General features: G+C 34.9%; 2 protein-coding genes across 2 annotated transcripts in view; both read right to left on the reverse strand.

Moving 5' to 3' along the window:
- LOC136823526 (cysteine and histidine-rich domain-containing protein 1-like) overlaps positions 1-723 on the reverse strand; it is a 22,803-nt gene extending 22,080 nt beyond the window's left edge. The window contains exon 1 of the mRNA XM_067079715.1: positions 688-723. The gene's annotated coding sequence lies outside the window, so the exon portion shown is untranslated. The remainder of the gene's footprint in view (positions 1-687) is intronic.
- A 2,722-nt stretch (positions 724-3,445) lies between these two features.
- On the reverse strand, positions 3,446-15,280 carry LOC136823535 (eukaryotic peptide chain release factor subunit 1-like). Its single transcript, XM_067079726.1, has 15 exons — positions 15,146-15,280; positions 14,886-15,002; positions 14,017-14,075; positions 13,562-13,701; positions 12,983-13,121; positions 11,755-11,867; positions 11,447-11,524; positions 11,085-11,150; positions 10,860-10,923; positions 9,482-9,549; positions 9,215-9,302; positions 5,358-5,422; positions 5,008-5,080; positions 4,716-4,790; positions 3,446-4,133 (listed from the first exon to the last, which is right to left on the reverse strand). Exons 1-15 carry the CDS (start codon positions 15,229-15,231, stop codon positions 4,039-4,041), a joined length of 1,326 nt encoding a protein of 441 aa, XP_066935827.1. The 5' UTR covers positions 15,232-15,280; the 3' UTR covers positions 3,446-4,038.
- Positions 15,281-24,442: the final 9,162 nt, after the last annotated feature.

Consider the following 24,442-nt stretch of genomic DNA (forward strand, 5'->3'; position numbering starts at 1 on the left):
TGCGCCGCATTTTTGATGACAGATTGAATCTAGCAATTCCTTTGTTTATGATTGATATTTTTTTCGAAATTTAGCGGTAAATTTTAGTTTCAATCTGTCATTTGTGTAAAAACCAGGCGAGCCACTCAAGGCCGCGCAACTTTGGTAGGATTTGTTGGCTTCAAATCCTACCAAAGAGATTGACTTCTAGCCCTTCGGGCTTATACTTCATTGTGTCCACGGGAAGCTCGTAAAGTTTTTTTGAGCGATATAAACAAAACAGACAAATCTTATTTTGTACTATTTTGTTTGACTAAACATGCTGAATCAATTTAAATATGGAATCTCCTGACATGGCCCGAATATGGCCCGAATGATTCGGGTCATGTTCGGGCAACAAGAATTGATAGGGTCTCTCGGCCCGAACATGGCCCGAACAGGCCCGATAATTCTCGGGCCATGTCGAGGGTCGTGAGGACGCCTGGATGAAACAAAAAATTAAGAAACACCGGACACACCGGATCCGGTGCGCGGACTGGTCATGTTTGGTGTTTTGATTGTCCGGTGGAAAAAATATCCTTCTCCGAAACGTAGAGATTGCTTGTCCGGTGGTAAAAAAAATCTCATTTTACACCGGACTGACATGGACAAATTTATCGAATTTAACTAAAGGCCAATTTTCACATTCTAAATAATCTGAATACTCACCAGATTTGTCAGTGGTGTGTTTGAAATGAGTCCAAAATGAGGTAAATAACTAAAATAAAATGTCAAAGTTGACAAAAAACTTCAAGAAACTTCTGGAAATTTTTATGTTGCTCGCCGATGACCTAAGTTTAGTCTGATTATAATGAGCACGCATGCTTAGCCCTTTGATTTTGGCAGATTCAACGGCATGAAATTCGCTTCGCATACTATCAAAAAGAAAAAAAGGCTTAGGTAAGTGGTACGGGCGGGACACAAAATCAGTTTTTCCTCCCTGTCATATTCTGGCACCCAGAAGTAAAAATTTTCATCCGCCAAAAAATCAATCTCCCTCCCTAAGGGTCGGTTTTCAGAGATCACGTCCGCGCATACCTCTCATCCTCCAACCATAGCACCCCCGGGCGGGGAGGGGAGGGGGGGTATTTAGGCAAAGTGGGTGACGGGTATTTTTGCGTGCGAGCCATAATGCCCATAATGGTCCCATCCTTCAAAAACCATAAAGAGCAAATTGAGTATCTGTCTGTAAGGGTTCCAAATTTGCAAGAATCAAAATTTGACTCCCTCCAAAGGGTCATTAATTCTTGAAATCTTCCTATAACCCTATAGTTTAACTGTGAACATATAAACGACTAGCTTTTTGACAAGATTTTTTTGAGCAGGTTTTTCAAAGTCAGTTTTTATCAAATTTTATGGACCTACCTGGTTATGCATTTAACACATACAGTATATGGCCCCCAAAACGGAGACGGCCCCCAAAACGGAGGTTGTCATTAAAATGAGTATTCTGACTTGTAGATTTATCAGAATTAAACGATTTTTGTTTATTTAGAAAGAATGATGGTTATACTAAAAAATGAGCATGTTTTTGATGGTTTGAGACAGATTCAAAATAACATATTTGCGTATGAAGGAGATATTTTAACACCAAAATTAGATAAAAATTGCATACAACTCACTCTAGCTCCTTGGATATTGAAAATAAGTTATGAAAATGGGGTATAGGAAACTTTCTACACCTAATGCCGTTCAGAAAATGCAGATACATCAGTGACTTTAGAGGGGGTAAAAGATATAGCATCTTAAAGGTCACCAGTATTTTTGGGACCCTAGAATCACATTGATAAACCGAAGCTAAATGAGAAAAAGCAAAAAATCTTGGAATTCTATTCCTATCAGGTTAGTTAAGCTTATAACAAAAAATTACATTATAATAAAAATTTTTTCGCGAAATCAGCAAAAATGCAATTCCTGTCATTTTTTCTGCAAATTATAGGAGAAAAAACCTTTAAAAAAAGCTTAATTTTTCCGTTCAGTTAAGCTTTTCTTCTCAAATTTTCACAGCTTTTTCCATACATGAATGGAACTATTTTCAAAAGACATGATTTTCAGAAACTTGATTAAGACGTTGTTAAATCTAAATTGTCATTTTAAAAATTTCTAAATTTTCAGTTTGGACTTTGCAATATCGAAAATCTTGAAATATTTCATAAAAATCATAAGTTTTACATCTATCGGGTCGTAATTTAAGGGTAAAAACAAATATTGTCATAGTTTTCGTCCTATTACCACGGGGCTAATAATTTGATTTTAACTACACCTCCTTTTGGGGGCCCAAACCTGCATTTGACAACCAGGGGTATCTGTAAAAATTTATCAAACAAATTTATGCCAAAACCCGCAAATCACATTTCAAAACTATGTCAAAATTTTGTATTAATATCTTAAATACTCTCGAGAATTCGCTAAAATTGCAAACCTCCGTTTTGGGGGCCATTAGAAAAAGCTACCTATCTTTAAGCGATGAAAAATTTGTTGAAATTGAAAATTTGAAAAAGAACTGTCGGGAAATAAAGTAGAGATGTTAAAGTTTTGCAGGCAAGAAAAATTTTTGTAAAACCTCTTTTCCTCTAGCTTTGAGAGAAATTTTAAATTTGATCGCCGTTTTGGGGGCCACATACTGTATATAATTGATATCTAAGTGGGAGTGACCATTAAACAATCATTCAGAAGACAAATAATGACGATCTATTAAAATTAGTCGTCTGTTTCTTATAAAAAAACCGTTTAGAAACCAAAATTTCATGCTCTTTAAATATTTTTTCATATTCAAGCAATCAAAAACAACATCTATCTCATAAAAAAAAAAAGTAATTTGACTAAGAACATTGATGTATGCTTATTAATAGTGATTCTTATAGATAAACATGCATTATTTGAGCAGAAAGATTCGTTTTTTACAAAATTCTGCTTGAGCCATCTTTTACCTACTTTCATACAAAAAATCAGAAAAAATTAATGATCCAATTTTTCACAAAGTCCAAAAAACCCGTTTTTTGGCTCAAATTTGGCCATTAAATTTTTTTTCCGAAAATCAGGCTCCGTCACATTCGAGGGTTTATAGTTATGCATCTTTGTGCAGAAAATCAGAAAAAACTAATGAGCCAATCTCGAGAAAAGCTGGTAACTAACGAACGAACGAACGAACGAACGAACATACAACAGTTAATTTATAGGACCTCCACCGGGGTAGGTCCAAAAAGGAACTTCAAAAGTGATTTACATGCTCCAAAATTTTGCTATTCTGAAATTTGTACCTTACATGTGCAAAAAGAGATGAGTCTTTTAGGGATCACAGCAAAAAAGAAATATAAAAAGTTAAACTTTCTTCGATGTTTTTTAGAATATATATAAAAAAAAGCTTCTGGAACAACCCTCGTTGGGTAGTCGTTAGGCAACTCTTAAATTGGAAGTCAGACAAATATGAACGATTGACACAATTCTGTTATTCTGAAATTATCTGAATAAATACACAAAAATACAAATGCCCAGTAATAAAACACAAAATTTACTTTACTATTTAAGGTCATGCTAAATGAGAGATAACATTCTGGTTTTCATTGGAATCTACGTCGGCGAATTTGTAAAAACCTTGTCTTGGACTTTTCACGATAAAAGTCTTTTTGGAGAATGGCGAACAAATAAGAAAAAACAACAATGGAGAACTACAATAAAAACCAAATAAAATAAAATCTCGATTTTCAAAAATAAAATATCGCCCTCGTTTCTGATGAGCCTATTCAAAGGCTTCTTTCTTGTCTTCTACAGTTATTGCTGAAACGTCATTAGGTCGTCGTTTGTTTCACTTATAGAGGAGACACCCCCATCTTTAACGTCAAAATCATTAAAAGCGAACTGTTTTTCGTGCCACCAGCCATAGGATGGAACCATTCAGTTGCTCTTCGGTATCAACAGTTCAATGGCGTTTCGTAATGAAACTTCACTGTATTGCACTTTCTGTGTATTTATACCGATGATGGGATGATTTGATAAAATCTTTCATTTTTTGTTCACTATTTAGAAGAGAGATTCATCGTCATCATCGTAATAGTCAAGGTCATCCAAATCATCGTAGTCCATCGATTGAAAGTCCACTTTGTACCGCAGTAAACCTGACGATTGAAAAGTAAAAATAAAATGCCAATACCTAGGTTACATAACGGTTCGTTGAGTACTAGCCTAAAATGAGAATGAACCTTTCATAACATAATTTTCTTCTTTTTAACCTGTACATATTTTTGTTTATATACCATTCTACTGGTGATAAAAGAGATTCATATATAACTCACCGTGGTCGCGGAGACAATTATATTGGCTCAAAAATCTCAGAAAAAAATAATGTTCCTTCTGGTATTTGTTTACAGGCTCACAAAATTGTGTTTCAAAATCTGAATTCAAATCGAACATGGTTTTTTTTATAAGAACAATCTTATGAGAAGCAGGCTCAAACTCGTCAAAAAAAGCACGATTACACCATTGAGGCTCAAAGTGACAAAATATAAGTACAGCTAAGTCGCAATTAAAAAATTACTGGTTCTTATGAAACAAGAGTGTACCTTTAAAATGGTATTAAATTTCGCATGTTACAAAATTTCCCGGGTACTTAATATCTACCATCACATGTCATCGTTTAAGTGGCAGTAAGTGTTTAGAAAATTAATGATAACAGTTATCAGAGAGGGAAGAAGTCTCACCTCCAATACCACCGAAACCACGACAAAATTGCGAGCCTTCTTGTGAACGATCTGTAACGATTTCCAATGCAGCACCTTTGCAAAGAAAATTACCACAATCAGTCTCTTGTTTTATTTAGAAAGATACCTAAGGGAACTGATTTCAGCAAAAAGTAATTTTGGCGAATTTCGTGGGTTTTGTTCAAACTCGTTAAAACACTTTTACGCGTTCCTAAATTTATGAGTGTTTTAAAACTTTTGTCTTAAGGCAATTGTAAGCAGAAATGATTCGAAAGAATGTTCGTAAACCTACCGAAGGATTTGTAATTATTAGCAAGCCATTCCAAGAGCGGCATTTTGTCCAATATTTCCAACTCAACGTTAGTCTATGGTGGAATAAAATTTTAAGTTGATATGACCGGCCTTTATTGTTAAAACTGACACTAAATTACAGAAGTAAGTTATATAGCAATGGTCAGAGCATTCATTTAAAATCATTTTTCTTTTTTAAGCTTATGCAAGAAAGTAATTATGAAAATATTATGACGATGAAAAATTTGGGAGAGGGCTGAAACCATGAAGCATAAAAGCTCAAAAGAAATTACTCACAATCGCAAAATTTCACAAACGATTATGACTAATGATTTATTATAAAAGTCTTACTTCCTTATCCAGGAAGTTTGTTCTATCTTTTTCTTGTTCAGGATTCAGTAGCAAAATGTTATTATCTATAAAAGAAAAACAATTAGTAACTCGGTATACCGGGTCACCAAAAAAAAGTATACGACTTTATTGAGATATTGTGAGCTTAAGGATTTATATTTTTTGTTCATTTTTTTTTATCGCATAGAGGATGCTCTAACTTGAATTTTGAGCTATCATGCATTAGGTTTGAAAAAGTAATTCGAAAATTATTTCAAAAAACTGACTTTTTTTTAATGTTGAAATTTCAAAAAATCATCAAAAACAGCAAGCAAACTTTTCTCTTGACACTTTACCTTCTTTACAGATAAAAATACCAAAAAATACAACTGTGTTCATCAAAACTCGTTACGAAATATAAGAATTTGGTAAAACAAGATATTCCTATGTGGGTGATATTTTTGGAAAAGCTGAATTTTTGTTATAAAACTCTTCAGTGATTGCCTTTCCATTATTAAAACTTTGAGTATTTGGATGGGTCACAGGCAAGAAACAACAAAAATTTATTTATTCATTGATAAATTTTCCCCCTACTCTATGGTAGAGCATCTTCAGATCTAACATAACTCATAAAAAAAAAACCTATCTTATAGCATCTAGCATCTTCAGACATTTGATTAAAAAATTATTTTTATTCCCTAGATAAAAAATTAATTAAGTTATTCTTATTTGTTAAACTTTACCGAAAAGGAAATACCAAACGAGTTTATACCATTACTTTCAAAAGGTCTTGACTTCAAAATCGCAACGAAAGAATTACCAGTGTTAGATTTTATTTGCGGAATAGAGGAGGCGGCCAAAAAGTTACCAAGTATATCAGCAGCCAACGAATTTCGATTTGATTGTAAAAAGATCATTAAAAACGGGAAGAAAAACAAACCAACGAATATTGAACAAGAACTCTGTAATGGATTAAAGGAATGGTTAAAAAGTAATGGTCTTACCCTGATTGAAAATGACAAAGGTCGAGCCACTTGCATCATCGAAAATAAGAAAGTTGAGGAGCTTATTGACAAAGAACTTTCCAATAGAGAGCGATATAACCGTGATAGAAGACAATATCGAAAACGTCAAAACCTTGGTAAATAAAGAACTAAACAACCTACACAAGGAGAAGAAATTTCAAAAAACTTTGACAAACTCAAACAAATTACCAAACACAAACACCAAGTGGAAGACCTACATTGAAAGCACATAAAACCCACTCAAGTCAGATTGATTATAAACCTCAGGATCAACCTTTTACAAGGTTGCAATTTTTAGTAATGAATTGAAACCGCTCACTACAAATGCAAAGTCATTCATTAAAGATACCAGTGATTTTGTAGATAAACTGAAGTTTTAACTTTAAATGATGATGAAAAGTTAATAAGTTTTGACATAGCTGATATGTATCCTTCGCTACCAAAAGAAGAGTCATCCGTGAAGTAGAGAGAACAACCAACACAGCTTCAAAACCAAGCTGAACAAAGAAGCTCTTGTCAGACTCGCCAGAATTTCAATTCAATTCATGACGTTTAAAATGGGAAATAAATATTAAGACCAAGCTGATGGATTATTCATAGGATCCCCGCGTCCCCCATGCTGAATTATTTGTCCAACGCATCGAGAACACCATGTTGTATCAAATGATTCATGCTCCAAGAATTTGGCTTCGAAAAGTTGATGATACCTTTACTATCTCTCGGCATGGCTAAAATGACACTTTAAGCGAATTAAATGCAATCAACACAGCTTTACCTTTACTGCAGAGGAGGAGACTAACGGAGAATACATTCTTAATGGGGTCGCAAGGTCAACAATACAATTGAAAACCAAAGTATTTAAGAAGAAACACATACCGGCCATACTCAAATTTTAATTCTAATCAACCATATCAGTGAAAGTGTCAACAATCAAAACGTTGACTAAACGTGCAAAGATAGTTTGTACAAACGAAGAGGATTTACACAAGGAATTGAAATATATCGAAAAAACAATGCAACTTATGATTTCCCAAATAATGTCGTTAAGAGAACCATAAAATAATCTCTTAAACCAAACGAGAAAAAAAGTTCGAGAGAAAATGAGAAAATATAATAAAAATGTATTTGCCCTACGAAAAAGGTATATCAGAGAAAATTTCAGCTAAAGTAAACATTATAACGTAAAATTGGTCAATACAAAAGGAAAAACGGTTGGGCAATGCATTGAAAGTGAAAACAAATAATAATGTAGAAACACAAGATATGTCAGGAGTAGTGTACAAAGTAAACTGTAAAGACTGTGAGAAATATTACATCGGAGAAACGGGAAGAACGATTGAAACGAGAATGAAAGAACTAAACAAGGGCAAACGGGGAGCAAGAAAAGGTATCTGGTTTGTCTCAACACTTGAAACAAACCAATCACGAGGCAGAGTTTGATGAGTAAAACTTTTAGAGAAAGGAATTTCAAAAGGAGAAAAGCAAAGAGGCAGTTGGAATTAAGGAACACAAAACTATTTACTAAATAAAAAGAGAAATTAAACTTTTAATCAAACATATGGGAAAATCTTTTATAATCATTTATATTTTTTTATTAATGAGTTTAATTGTTCAGAAGAATAACTTATTAATTTTTATTAGGAATAAAAAAATTTTTTAATCAAATGCTGAAATGCAGATGGCTATAAGATAGGTTTTTTTTATGAGTTATGTTAGATCTGAAGATGCTCTACCATAGAGTAGGGGGAAAATTTATCAATGAATAAATAAATTTTTGTTGTTTCTTGCCTGTGACCCATCCAAATACTCAAAGCTGAATTTTTTTTGTAAATCTCCAAAGGGTTTTGATGTTATGGTGATGCGAGGAGAAGTTTTTAAAAGAGATCACCATTCCGAGTCGAGTCAACCTTAAGGATTAATTTTGTCGTGAATTTTAATTGCGATTGATCAATTTTGTAAATGGGGCGGGGATTTAATTTGGCGAATGGCCGATTTTTGAAATTTAGGCGAGGATTTACTTTGGCGAATTTTATCAAAATTCGCCAAATTTAATCCCCGCCAAAATTTATCCACTTAAGGTAGTTGCTTAAAGGACTTGGTTCTGCATTGAGTTTGCTGGTGTTGGAAATGTTCATGACAAATAAGATGGCAAACTGCTGGCAAAATATAAGATAGGAGAAAAAAGAATAAAAAAAAACAATGAAATTGTGTTTTTGTCATTTTGACTTATTTATAGCATGATTGCTGTTTTTAATGATTTTTTTGAAATTTCGACATGGAAAAAAAGTCAGTTTGTTGGAAATAACTTTCGAACTACTTTTCAAATTTAATGTATAATAGCTCAAAATTCAAGTTAGAGCATCCTCTATACAATAAAAAAAGAATGAACAAAAAATATAAATCCTGAAGCTCACTATATCTCGAGAAACCTGTATATCTTTTTTTGGTGCACCCAGTATAGGAATTTACAGGCTTGTGTGAAGCTTAATCCTGTCTGTTCAGGCGTTAAAATTTTTTTTGCAGTCATAAGTTCGTAAGTCTTGAAAAAGAAATTGTCTTAAAATAATTATTGAAGTCTTCTTTTCGTAGCTATGGGTAAAAATTCTGGATTTTAGTGATACAACATTTTCAAACAATGATTCCTTGTAATAAAGAAGCAAATATTAGATTGTGCTGGGAACAAACTCTAATTTGAAAATATATCTGTTTTATGTCCTGGTTAAACTTTTTTTTCGAAAGTTGGTATCTAATCTTTATTTGAGCCTCTTGCACACAGGCAGTCATCTTTACGGCGAAGGTAGGGCATTGCATTTACGAAGCATATTTACGAGTGATAAAACAAACAATCCTTACCGTCCGAACTGTGATTTTTCAAGGTTATACGTTGTGTTTCAAGATTTTCCCAAACAATGAGTGTTTCAACAGCTCCCATTTCCAAAGCCTGAAGGGATAAAAACAAACATCATTCTTCAATATTTATTATAGGAAAATAATGTCTAAACGAAAAATGCAATAAATATAAGTAATTATTCTATTCTCATCCTTAAAGCATCAGGTGAAGCGAAAAGGCAGATCGTTTTTTCAAAAGAGCTCAACGTACGAGGAAAGAAAAATACATACCTTCAATGTGTCGTCGACGCCGAAACAAAAGCGACCTGTATCTTGTGAGATTTCGTCAAAATATTTTCCTGGAGAAAAAAAACGAAGTTATGTTAATAAAGACTTTTGATAAGGGTAGTACCATTGTTGTCAAAAATGGTGTCCGATCACCCTTTTCCAACGAGAAGTCCCCTCTTTCCCCAAAAAATCGATATTTGGGAAGGGTGTGGACAACCAGTTTTGTCCAGGATCGTATCTTGTTACCAGGATAAATTTCTTAGAAAAAACATTTAACCTTCTCAGTTCAAAGCTCTTAAAAATTGTACTTATAGTCGCATTGAAGGATCTTGGTACATCCTTAAGAAAACAAGCAACATGCTGAACGGACCTACCTAATGATTAACATCAGATGAAAATAAGAAAAAAGTGACAATAATTGTACAAAAATTCAGAATGGAAAAATAAAGCTTGTGTGTTGAATAATGTAAAATGGTAAAAAGGAATTTCCCCAAATACGAAAATCACTTAAACCATTCAGGCCCAAAAAACCTTTTAAGCTGTTTTTGGCCCAAATTTGCCCAAAAAAATTTTCCTTCAAAATCTGGCTCCTTCACATTTTGGGCATTGCCATTTTGCATCATTGTGCAAAAAAATCAGAAAAAAATTATGCAAGTCAACATTGAGAAATTTTCTTATTTGGTTAAAGGGAATTTCCCCAAAATACGAAAATCCATCTTTTAAGGCGAATAAGAATTTTCCAGGAAAAACCACTTCAGCCATTCTTTAGAGAATCTTGCCCTCCATCTTTGTACAAAAAATCAGAAAAAAGTAATGACAGGATTTTGCACAAAGTCCAAAAAAACCCTATTTTTAGGCAGTTTTTGGCCCAAATTTGCCCAAATATATTTTTTTTCGAAAATCGGGCTCCGACACATTTTAGGCATTGCCATTTTGCATCATTGTGCAAAAAATCAGAAAAAAATAACGAGTCAACATTGAGAAAAGCTATATTTTCTTATTTGGTTAAAGGGAATTTCCCCAAAATACGAAAATCCGTTTTTTAAGGCGAATAAGAATTTTCCGGGAAAAACCACTTCAGCCATTCTTTAGAGAATCTTGTCCTCCATCTTTGCACAAAAAACCAGAAAAAAGTAATGACAGGATTTTGCACAAAGTCCAAAAAACCCTATTTTATAAATTTTTTCTCAAAAATCGGGCTCCGTCACGTTCTGGGCATTGCCATTTTGCATCATTGTGCAAAAAATCAGAAAAAACTAATGAGCCAATCCTGAGAAAAGCTGGTAACAGACGGACGGACGGACGGACGGACGGACATGGGTTAATTTATAGAACCTCCACCGGGGTACCCGGAGGTAGGTCCAAAAAGCGTTCATTATACCTATCAATTTCTTCTCTTGAATGAACTTGACGTTTGAAAGAACTTCGGCTGATAATTCGATTGCCTGAAAAGAAACAAAAGAAACAATGTAAATAGAAATATTCGATGAAGCTCAGGATACATTTTTATTATCGTTAGGGCTATTAGAAAAACACATTCAGAAAGTCGTACTTCTGGCAAATAAAGGAAGACTCTCTATCGCATTTCGAACAAACAGCTAGATACCTGGTTGAAACCATTTTCACCACCATATGAAACATCAACAACTTTCAATATTTTTGCTTGTAACCGCTGGTAAAGAAAATGTGAGAATAATTAAAATAGTCGCCATAGTCTTTTAGGTTCCAGCATTCATGATATGCACCATTGCAATGTCTTCTAACATTACATCAGCAGCTGATTGGTTGCAAAGTGAAGTATTGACTGATTTTACGTCACTTACAACCGATCAGCTGTCGGGTCTAAGGTGTGATGATGAAGACATTGCAGTGATGCATATCGTGAATTGATGAGGAGGTTATTGCTTTGAAAAAAGAAAGTATTGTCTATAAATTTCGATACCGGATATTATAAGTTAATTCACTTACACCATCAAACATATCAGACTGACTCAACTCTGATTTGAAATCTGCAGAACCAGCAATAACAAGACCAGCGACATTGATCTAACAAATAACAGATTGAAAATGGAGTCAATATCACTTTAGGTTGCTGATAAACTTTGCAAACTAAAAACTTGTATGCCCTTCTTCAACTTGAAAAATATAGTAAAAATACGAGACCACGTTCGATGGGGTCTGGCAAGCAAGAGCTTGTATTTTGTAAAATTTCATCCTTTCTTTTACAGAAAAGAAAATTGTTGACTTAAACAATACTGGCTACAAACAACACCTACTTTATCGTTGGAAATGAACATCTGTACAGCCGTCTCAGCCACTTTTCTGACGTAATTGTGACGTTTCTCCATACGTAAACGTGCAAAACGTAAAGCAGATTGACCACCACGACCTTTGAGGAAGATTTTATTAAAAATCGACCTTTTTGGCGTTTTCCGATGACGTCAGCATTTTTCTGGGAGCATTTTCAGAAAAAATCATTTCCACAGCTGGATAGCCCTGAATTAGTAGTATCCGAAAATGGTATGGTTTGTTAACTTTCTTGAGATATTTCATTTTTAAAGTGGGTAAATATGCTGAAAAACTGCTGACTCAGCAAAAAAAATCGATAATTTTCAATATCTAGAAACGAAAGCTGACAAACAATACCATTTTTGGATACTTCTACTTCAGGGCTATCCAGCCGTGAGAATGACTTTTTCTGAAAATTCCTCTAGGAAAATACTGACGTCATCGGAAAACGCCAAAAACGTCGATTTTTCGCCTTAAAAATGCTATTTTTCGGCACCAGGTGGTCGAAACTTAACAAATAACCCCATTTTCTTTATCTACTTTTCACGCTGAATCCGTTGGTAGCCTCAGATACTTGATTTTCAGACTTCGAAAGTGAAATTTTTTTTGTCAATTCTTCACCCTATTAGGAGCATAATATCAAAAATTTGTCCTGATCTAAGGGGTGCCCTACGAAAACCATTTTTAAGGCATTTTCTGAACCTCGGACGTTGGTCTAGGTTTTCGGTAAGATCCATCAAATTGAATACCCACCTGTACCCTCCATCATAATTTGTTTACCAGTGCCGAAAAGTTTCTCATAATATCCCCAAATTTATCGTCAATTAAATGTAAATCCTAAGATTGCACAGCTTTCAAAGTAAGGACAGGATCCAATTAATTTGGGACTGGTTAACAATTGGTTTCATATATCAGAAAGTCAAAATTGTACTGGTACGCTCTTAGTACTGGTGCCAGCCATTATATGATTTTAAAAGTAATTGTTTGTTGCTATGACAACGTCAAAAGTGTTTCATAAAAATTACTTTACATTCCATGCAGCGTGTCTTTGCAAAACTTTAGAGCTACAACTTGAAGTTTTGCTTATCTGCCCCCAGTAACCAGCAAGCAAAGTTAAGCAAAGTTTAATACTTTTTGATGCATTTCTTTCAGCAGAAATATTTTCGCTTTCACCAGTAGATAAGAGATGAAATATAACATGTGTAAAAAAATTACCATGCTTCTTTGGTAAATCAACAGTGAATTTATGCAAGACATCTCTTGTATTTCCGCAAAGTGTTCCAAATAATGCGCCGTTACCGTCCATTATAATGAATCCAAACTTGCTGTCATCCTCCAGGAGCGCAGTTAAAGCCTATAATAGCCATAAGCAGAAGAATATACAATTAGCATGGTGATATTGGTTGGTTATTTTTGAAGTTTGGTTGCAGACTAGTTTTGATTCATGAAATCCAGTGGAATCTTATCAAAATTATGTTTGTAAGATAATGACTCTGGTAAAAGGTCCTACAAAAAAATCACCAATGTAGCTAGCTATCTGTACAAACCAAGTGAGCATGAGGGAGATGAAAATTGCTCATAAAGCTAAATGGAAGACGTTTTCGTATACTAAAAATAATTTATAGAATCATTATAGATCAGGTCTCTTTAAAAGAATTTCCATGGTGTTTGTTCAGACCCTTACAAAAAGTGAGTTGCTTTTTTTATTTATTTTTATTACTGCAGGTGCAGGTAGGTGCCCCAACTCTGGGGTAGTTGCAATGTTGTTCCAGCCAGAAGTATGCATGCTCTTACCTCTGTATGAAATTTATTGTCACATAAGTATAAAGATGTATTGATTGGTTTGAAAGGCTCGAAATCAATATTAACTTTCTTTTCTTTTCCTTCTGACGTCACAATAGTACCACAATAAACAACCAAACCGTTTGGAGGTACTGAAATTGACAACAAAAGAGATATTCACACATTGAAACAGTGGATATTGCCAATGCAGCCCCAAAGAAAATCAGATAAAAATACATTATTTTGTTACGATGACATTTTCTTTCTTTAACTTGGGAACTGTGTTTCAGGCTTTCGAAATTAAAATTACAGTAACCAATTTAACAAAATTTAACCAATATAATGCAAAAACCATGCTTGTCAAAAAAGGGATACATTTTTCTTATTTTTCAAAAGTAAGGAGCGTTAATATGTTGCAAGCAATGCTATAACATTATTATCGTTCAAATACATAAGTGGAGCTTTACCTTTATTATATAATTTTAGACGTTGTTGTACTGATGTGATAGCTCCAAGGACAGATAATCTAAACAAAAAATCAAATTTTAAGCGAACAGGAACAGTGAAGCAAGTATGTTCAATAATAAATATTTATACATGAATCTAAAATAAGATTTTTTTCATCCAAAAGTCAGCCGGTACCTTGTATTACTAAAGTCTGTCTCTATGCGGACACTTTACATTTTAAACAATTTCTCAGCACAAAATTTTGGTAGATGTGGTTTTTATAAATTTCCAAATTTCCAATGGTGTATAGCTTTTCAATATAACGCATTTATACATGCTGAGATTTGGTCAAAAGGGTAGAGTTTCCACATACTTTTGGGACAGACTTTAGCACAAATTAGTGAAAAGTTGAAAATTTATCAGCCAATAAAAAACAACCAAACAAACCACATCTGGCCTTCGATTTTGAGTCACAAATACAAATACTAATTAATATTGAGTGCTGATAAAGTTAAATCCTTATTAAGAATTCTGCCTTGAAGGACCCGGTTGTGATCAGAAAATTTAAATGTGCCATAATAATACTCGCAACTGCTCCCAACAATAATTCAGACATCTGATAAATGATTTAGCTTGATTTAGGTGCTATATGTCATCTTAGCATTCATAAAACTTGAAATGGACTTCCCCTTTCACATAAATCTGAGAAAGAAGTCTTTTCACATAATATTAAACTAAACCCTTTGTCAATAAAAAAGGTACGAGTAACCTAGAAATATGTACTTCTAGCTTAAGCAAAACTGATTAAAATCCATTAAATTTTGCATATCTTTACAAAAAGGCCTAATCATAGTAGATCAAGCTGTTATAGTTAGTATTAAAAAGATACCTGTTGACTCTGCTTTTAATATTTGATGCTGTACCAAATTCATCAGCCAACATTTTGGCGATTCGAGAAATTTGATCTTTTGGTGGAATGATGAGGGAAATCATGCTAGTGCCATTGCTAAAAAGTAAGGGAATTAATTAACTTGATATACCCATCGCTTATAAATGAACTTGCTTCATTCTACTTACTCTATTAATTAATTTGGCTGTGAAGGTAAGTGGGAATTTTTCATTTTTAGAATTCAGTTATAAAACACTTACCCTCTAGCTGCTTGAAGACTTTTAATAAGTTTCTTAATTTTCCAAATCTCAACATTTCTGTCTGTTTCTTGTTCTTGCCCTGACATATCCGGTTGTTTTTTATCTTTTACTGTACGATATATAACAAGATGAAGTTATAATAGATGAATCTGATGAGTGATCTTCTTTCGAGTCTTTCAAAGTATTTGCAAAAGGCAGCAAAAATGTAGTATATTCATCTTTCCAGCTCAAAAAATAGCAAAAATCTTTGAACAACTTGATAATATGGTGTTTTAAAGGCATAAATTATTGTTTTTTAGCTTAATTGATTTTAGAAAGTAAAAATTGAGGAACTAAAAATATTTGACAATCCTATCAACCATCCAACAATATTTTTTTATCTTTTGAATCCATCAGGCTGACCCTAAAATTTTGGATCTGCGAGTCTGGGATTGAGGGTGGGAATTTTAGGGTTAGGTGGGACCTGGAACCCCCTTGCACACTTATGGAAATTCATACATTTTCGTCTCTCACCTTGGAAATTTTGAATTTCCGTGAAAACTTTTGCCCTCAGAAATCCCGTGTTGTCCGCCCCCTGTTACAGACAAATTCTGGAATGGCTCTTTGTAACATCATCTCCCTGCTCTCCATCCACCCAAGCAGCTTGGTAAAATCCATGTGCATCCATTTTAAGAAACTTCGCGCAAGTCATCGATAACGCAAGAAATCAACAAAAGAAACCAACAAAAGATCGAAGAGAAAAGGCGTAAGTGGGAAAAATTATTGTTTGCCAATTTTGGGGATTTCCCAAACTCAAGATTAAGTTGGCGGAAGAAAAACTTAAGATTCACCCCCTGGAAAATATTTAGATTGTTTCATTTTGTTCAATCACAAACGTTTGTGAAAGCGCCAAATATTTCATTATCCAATCACAGCGATATCGATTGGTTGATTGTTTAAAAAAAAGTATATAATCAAATGCGGTAAAGGTAAAGCACTTTCATCAAATCAGAAAGGATTCTTTGATAAAATAACACTCGCATCAAATTCCTGCTTTTGTTTGAGAACTAAAGATAAGAAAAAATTCATCCCTTAGAATCAACGATTGAAACAAATAAAATTAAATGACTACTCGTTATCCTAGGCACCAAAAAGCCATTAGTAAAAAAGTAGGGCCAGTCATTAACTTTTATCATACACGACAATCTCATTCAGTTGGGAAGCCATCCAGAAACTTGCCATTCTACCAGCCAGCAAAAACTAAATGACACTTGTAAACTTAAGTTTCTTACCATTTTCCATTGAAAACAATCGAAAACATTACTACTTCCCAAAGCCGGAAACCAAAGCAAATGAACTACCTTGATCAGGGCGCCCTTTTGAATCTATTGTTAACTCATTTAAAATGGTGGACAGAGTTGCGGAATGATAAATGCACCCTCTGCTTTGAGGGTGGTAACGCCAAAACAGCCAATATGATCAGCCAACAAAGGTGAGTTTATTGCCGCGCAAGTTACGTCATACACTCCACCGTAGCGAAGGCGCGAACAGCATTTCACAATTATAAGAATATCTTATGTGCTTAATTCTATTTGACTTTGAGAGCTTCATTGAAGATGAAGAAGAAGAAAGATAAAAAATGCACTGGTTAATTTTGTTTAAATAGGTGTGTGAAATTTCTACCGACGCAGAATTTTTTTACAGCCAATTCAGGCAAATTTCCAGGGTTTTGAGCTGCTGCCATTTTTATTTCAAAGATTGAGTTTGAATTCAGTTCTAAAAACAAAATAATCAACCCAGGCTCTGTTTAATTAGTTGGGAACTATTAAAACACAAAGAATTAACCTCAGAATGGGCTTTATCTGTTAATAAGGGCCTAGGAAATCTCTTTCTTGTCATGATTCTCATGGCTCATGCACAAAAATTAGGATTGAGTTTCAAAATTCAAGCAAAGATTGAGTTTCTGCCACCATTATCCGGTAGCAGAAAAGGCCTGGAAATTTGCCTGCCAATTAAAGGCACAGTCTGCTTATACTTGCTATGTTTGCATGGCTCGGCCCCCCCAAAAAGTTGGGGGGGGGGTGTAAATCTAAAATCGGCCTAAAAGTTTTTTTTTAAACAAAAAGGGGGGACCTAAAAAAGTGGGGGGAGCTGAAGGGCTGCAATAAAGTTCTGGGGACTAATTAGGAAATTGTACAAAATATTTTTTTTGTTGATTTTAATCTTCCGTTTTTAAATATTCTACTGTTATATTTTTATCTGTGCGAGAGGGGGTACACACACCACAACCTTGAAAGTACTTTTTGCAGGGACCTGAAACCTTTACATTTCAACCGGGACCTTAACCTTACTGAAAAGTGGGGGGACATAAAACTTAGGGGGGACCTAAATTTGTTGGGGGGACCTAGAACCCCATTCGGAACCATGGTTTGCTATATCATCATATTGTTATCCGGTAGCAGAAAAGGCCTGGAAATTTGCCTGCCAATTAAAGGCACAGTCTGCTTATACTTACTATGTTTGCTATATCATCTACCTACCTTTAGGGAAGAAATTTTCGCGGAAGAAATTTTCGCGGAATTTAATTTCGCGAATTGGGGAGAAATTCGCGAAATTAAGTTCCGCGAAACACACCAAAATTTTAAATTGCGAAATTAAATTCCGCGAAATTCAATTTTTTTTCTTCTTCTTTTATTTTGTTGTTTTTGACCAGGTGTTACCAAAAAAGATGGACACAATTGATTTTTAAGCATTATAACGTGTATTTTTTATCAAATATAAACAAATATAAACAACTCCGTGATGCTTAAAAGTTAATCTAAGTTGATAACTTTTTCTCAATCGCGAAATTAAATTCCGTGAAACTTTTGAAATCGGCTCATTCGCAAAATTAAATTCCGCGAAATTTGCCATTTTGAAACTCTGATTCGCGAAATTAAATTCCGCGAAAATTACTTCTCGCGGAAATTTCTTCCCTTAAGGTAGGCAAAAAAACAGTAAAAAAAAGATGCAAACGTATTTTTTTATGAGTAGGGTTACAATTTTTTTGATTGAGGCTGCGTACAGGAACTCCCCAAATGTTCCTAATGTCATTGGTTGAAAAGACACTCCGATGGAGCAAATTACGGAAGCAACTGAGAAGAAGAGTTTTTATTGCAGATATTTTGATATAAAAATTGCATGGGGAATACTTCTGTCAATGTACGTTTTATGTGTCAACTATGTAAGCATTTTATTGTTGGAATAAAAAAGAGAAAAGAGTTAATTCTAGCCTAGCCTAGTTGTCAGATGGCAGGGAGCATAAAAAGAATGTGAGAGCTTATTTGTATCAAAAACAAAACACACAGATTTTACCATCAAGCTGGCAAGTAAGCACCACATTCTTTCCCGGGAGGAGGGGGTTTTAGGCTAGGGTTGCGAGCTGATAGGTATGTACCCTCCATCTGCCTCATACCCCCACCCTCGGAGTTCTCGTGAAGTGGTCAAAGCGAAGTCTTTATCACAGACAGAAATGGACTTTAAACAACAAATCTGGCCAGATTTTCCATGTTTTGCTGAATTTTGTTGAATTTGGAGACGGAAAAGCACCTTGCAGGCTAGCTCTAAAGCTCTAAAATAGCATCTTATAACATGAAAACCAGAAAATGATTCTTTGATGGGAATCAAAACTATAAAGTGCACTTACAAACATCAATATATCAGATCTAACAAAATTAATAACGGTACTCTCATCATTGACAATAAAACAAAGAATTTTCCGTTAAAAGTCTTGTAAACATTCCAACAATTTTCATCGAAATGATCTGTCACAGCTGAGTCTACCATTTTTAACACGTTCCGAGAAATGAGCCGAGAACGCTTGCAGAACGCTTGCAGAACACCCGCGCGGGTGAAAAATTTAATCCGTCAATCAACTTCTCAACTTCAAGTGAAGAGTACGCGAAGCGATTCTACTCTAGCTTTACGATAGTGCCGCGGATCATCAGTGTATATTATTCAATTATCATTATCCCTTTATTTTCATTCCTATAACTTTTGCAAAAAAGGGATGGGATGTCGATATTAGACCAACTTACGGTACTGAATTTGAAAGATCTTCTATGTGCCGTTTTTTGGCAAACTTCAAAAAACTGATTTTTGTCCCGCCTTTCAGCCTTTGCGGGACTTTGGCTTAAGTGCTTGTGTGCAGCATAGGGTACAAAGTCCAAATATGCATTTCACGTAGTTTTTGTATCAAGAGTTAGGTCTATACTGCCTTGCTGAGACAGAAAAACTTTGAAAACTACTCCTTGTATGTTTAATAATCCATCATCTACCATGAAGTCGCATCGGGTAACGTAATACTTGCATTAGTGTTTTTTTTTTGTATTCCGCGGAATATGATTTTTTTTATTCCGCACAGATTTTATATTTTATATTTTTTTCCATAATCACCTATAATCAGCAATCGGCTACATCATTGTCATTGTCATTGTCAAAACTGTTTTTTCGTATATAAAGGAATGCACTTGCTTGTAAAATCATTCTAATACACCTTTCCTGGGTTGTTGTTTGGGATTTTATGTTTGAGTGTTTCCCTGCCCTATGTAACTAAGATAGAACTAGAAATAGAATTACATGAAAACGAGGCCTGGCTGTATGGAGGGCTGTAGAGGCCTCAATTGGTCCCACCGGGGAACTTTGCCTGACTGCTTAGTCTGCCTTGAGCAAGGTATAAATAGCCAGAAAAAGTCCCCGAAAAAGCAATCCATGGCTCCATGCATGCTCCACATCCACGGTTCGGGTCAAAGTCCCAATTTTTGACCAGGTTTGGATATTTTATGTTTTTTTGGGTGTAGATTCCAAAAAAAGTGGTCCGAAGTCCTGAAAAGTTCATGACAAGGCTCTAGAAGAGCAGGGGGTCAGAACTCATTGTATCAGACCAGCTTGGAGTCCCTGGTGGGATGGAAAGCAGTGGGACGTTTCTACAACTCGTGAACCACTTGGTGCTGATGTATACCTTCAGCCAAGTCTAAAAAATACTCTGAGGGGTCCCTATTGAGCGCTGGGCCAAGTCAAGCTAGCAATAGGCTGCGCACTCGTCGGGATTTTTTGCGCGAAACGAGGAAGAATTTACAAAAATGAACTTCAATGCATTATACTTACCTTTAAATCATCCAAATCTGTTCATTCTTTTTTTTAAATCAATCAGGAATTATCAGGGAAACAAGTAAAAAAAACTGCATCCAGGTATCTATTTTCTTTCCAAAGATATTCATGTTTTTCGACGTCAAGGTGAAAACACGATTTAGCGCTGACCACGGCACCGGAAAATTCTCGACCCACATTGAAACAAATGACTGTCGCTATTGAGCTGGTTCATCTTTTCAATCGCGGTTTTTTTAGTAAACCCAGGGTAAAATTAGGCTACAATCTTATGAAATGATATGAAAATATTTATTTTAATAGTTTTTAATTTCCAAATTAAAATATTTTTCCTATAATTCCTAAAATTTTCTACTAAGCTTAGCATGTAATCGCCTCGTCCCAGCTCAATCTTACACTTTGATATTTGAGTCTACACCTACTTTTGTGCTTTCCATTTACCAGCGTCTTAGAACATCTTGCGCTAATGTTTTTAACTTTTTATTTTATTTTATCCTTTATGTTTAAAATCACGAAAATGTACGTAATGTATTATGTGATAATTCAATAGAACTAGAACAATCTATCACAAAGTGCTTTATTTGAAAATCTACAGGCCGTCTGGAATTTAGAAAAATAAGAAGAAATTGCGATTTTTTAACAAGATTGCGGATTTTTTCATTTAAGCACCATACAGTACAATCTACAGGCCGTCTGGAATTTCGAAAAATAAGAAGAAATTGCGATTTTTTAACAAGATTGCGGATTTTTTCATTTAAGCACCATACAGTACACCATCTGAAAGCTGAGGATTTCAGCTTTCTAGTGGTGAAATTTGTTTTTAGCTACCGTGAGTGGTCCTAAATCCGACAGCCCTGCCTAAATCCGATGGGGTCTTTCAAAGATACAAACTAAAATAAAAACAAATCTCTCTCGCCGTGACTCAATGAAGATACCAAAGTGTCAACTAAACTGAGAGATTTGATACACTGAACTAATTGAACCAAATAACAATAATTGCTTCTTATTAATACAAAACATAATTTTTTGTTACAAAATTGTTAACTTTTTAAACACGAGCAACAGATTATGTTTACAAAACTCACACTTTTTTTATCACATTAATTGACATTTTGACATTATACTAATCTTCTTAGATGTTTTGTTTCGAGAGTTCTTGCAATCGTTTATTGTTCAACTAACTTGGAGAGGGAATGTTTGTAAACATAGAATTTTTTTCATAGCAGTTATTTGGGGGGTCGGATTTAGGCAGGGCCGTCAGATTTAGGACCACTCAAGGTATCATTTCCAGCTCATTAGCGATAAGCTAAAGTTTAACAGTCATCGGGCCGATTTTCAGATCGCACCAGCAAAACTCCCCACACCCCGCCACACGGAAGACTAGATTTCATCCGCCATTTTTGGCGCGCTTTTGGTGCTTCCGAAAATTATTTCTTGCTGGCGTCGTGTAAGTAAGGAGGTGATTCTTTGAAAAGGTGATTTTTTTGTGTTTTGAAAATGGAATAATTTTGGGAATACTTAACCAATTCTAATAAATGAACCCTCATTTTTCTCACAAAGGTAAGGACTTTCAAATAAAATTAGTTTGGTTTCTAAAAATTGAGGGGAAAATTTTGGCCTGTCCACCCTGCCCTCCTACTAAGCGAAGGTATGAGATCGCTAAAATTTCTTTATCGCACGGACAGAAGTTGGCCCAGTGGTATAAGGCGTCGAGTTCACGCACTAGGGATCCCCGGATCAAAAAAAAATCTGGCACCTGGTTGTGTTTTTCACAATTTAGATTCTGGATCTTTTGAATAGATTGTCCGCCGGAAAATTGTGTTTTTCCTTAAAATGTGTTTTTCCTTAAAATGTGCTCCTGGATTTTAAGAACAGATGTCTTTAAGGGGACCCCTGGATTTTACCTAGGTGTTTTCAGGAAAGTCTCTCCTAGATTTATCCATAAAATTTACTCTCCTGGAAAAAAAAACAGATATTTCAAAAAAATCTGCCGGCGGCTGCTTTTGCAAATTACCCAACTTCACGGTAATTTAGCTATCTCATACTTCTGCACTTATAAAACCTCAAAACATGAAAAGGTACTCTTGTACTATGTAGATGAATCATTAAACTTAGAAGAATGATAACTTCCCACTCAAAGAAATAACCACTCAAAAACAACAATTATTTGATCTTTTCTTCTGACTTCGTTTCGTTCTACAGGTGAAAACTAGTTTCAATCAGCAATTCCGCCCCTTCAATTTTTTTCGTTCTTTCTAGTCCGTGGTAATTTTCCGGGGGTCAGGATTCGATTATTATCAGTTAGGGGTTAGGGTCAGGGTTGCTAGTAACGGCTTGTCACTGTGCCGGGTGCATACTCGGCGCCTTGGGCCCCGCAGGGTTGCTAGTAACGGCTCGAATTTCAGTCAGGTTAAAAAAGGGGTACTTTTACCCATATTATAATAACAATACCCCCGTCTTTTGCCAGTTCGGTATAAAATGTTATGAATTGCGTGGTTTTGCTGTGCGACGATGGCGCAAGTGGTAAGGCGTTGGGATTGGAAATCAAGGTTGCTTGCATTTGGTGGTTCGAACCGAGGTGTGGGAGTATAGTTTCAGAATTAGCAAAATAGCTTCAAATAGTAAAATTCAGAAAAAACCAAGTCCAGAAATCAGAAAAGACAGAGATAGAGATGGGAAATAGAGAATAAGAGGAGAAGGGCGGAATTGGTGATTGAAACTAGATCTTTCCTTTCCGTTCTTACATGTGTCCTGGTTTTCCATTTTCAATGTTGCAATAAACGCATGTAATTTACAGACTTGATATCGTGGTCCGCCAGTATCAGTAATTTTCGATAAAAAGTCGATAAAAGTACAACAGTTCTTCGGTCAGGGTTTTATTAAGAGTGAAATTTTGTGGTGCAACAGCTTTGAGAAAGTGTAGACAGAGCCAAAAAGTGAAAAGGCGGATATGGGTGGAGGTGGACACAGGGCGTTTTATTCATTTACTACCGAATGTGTGTGAAATATGACGTATTAGATTACTTTGACTTCCAAGCCCGAAGGGCTAGGCACGAGACTCCTGGATAGGGTATGGGAAATTAAACAACTTATTGGTCAGCCCCGGTGACCCTTCAAATCGGTTCCGCGTTTTTTTTCCAGCCGAGTCGCCATCATCATGGTGGGATTTGGATAATCAGCTTCAATTCCGATTTTCCCGATTTGACTTTGATTTCTAAACTTTCTTCCGATCGGGTTAACTTTTTGCGTACTTTTAGCGTGCGTTGTTTTTACAGATCATAATGTGGTGTTTCAAGATGGCGGCTCAAGCAATAAGTCTTTTTCGTTCGTTCGGTGTTTATCTCTTGCCAGCTTTTATTTATACAATCATTACATCTTGTTGAAATGGCTTTTAAACTTATAACTAAGGAAGATGCAACACTGGAGTTAGATTATAAGGATGTTTTTTTCTTTAAAGTATGAAGATTTTAACTTATTTGCTCAAGTTTTTTACTGTATTGTGAGTTATTTTTTTACATGCTAGACCTCATTTATTTATTTTGTATTAAAGTACCGCTCCTATGTGAATTTGAGAAAGACCGAAGTTCTTCATCAAATTATTGACGCAAAAATGATTTTTTTCTAGACTCGCGTTTTTCACTGGCAGTTACGTTTGTTTTTTTGGACCGACTTGGAGATAATTATGATAAAGCGTAAATGGAAATTGATCAAGTATATTAAAGTACAGCTCCTATGTGAATTTGAGAAAGAACGAAGTTCTTCATCAAATTATTGATGCAAAAATGATTTTTTTCTAGACTTGCGTTTTTCACTGCAGTTACGTTTGTTTTTTTGGACCGACTTGGAGATAATTATGATAAAGCGTAAATGGAAATTGATCAAGTATATTAAAGTACAGCTCCTATGTAAATTTGAGAAAGAACGAAGTTCTTCATCAAATTATTGATGCAAAAATGATTTTTTTTCTAGACTTGCGTTTTTCACACTGGCAGTTACGTTTGTTTTTTTGGACCGACTTGGAGATAATTATGATAAAGCGTAAATGGAAATTGATCAAGTATATTAAAGTACAGCTATGTAAATTTGAGAAAGAACGAAGTTCTTCATCAAATTATTGACGCAAAAATGATTTTTTTTAGACTTGCGTTTTTCACTGGCAGTTATATACATTTG

This window comes from Clytia hemisphaerica, unplaced genomic scaffold, assembly GCF_902728285.1.
Source record: "Clytia hemisphaerica strain Z4C2 unplaced genomic scaffold, Clytia hemisphaerica genome assembly, whole genome shotgun sequence".
NCBI lineage: Eukaryota > Metazoa > Cnidaria > Hydrozoa > Leptothecata > Clytiidae > Clytia > Clytia hemisphaerica.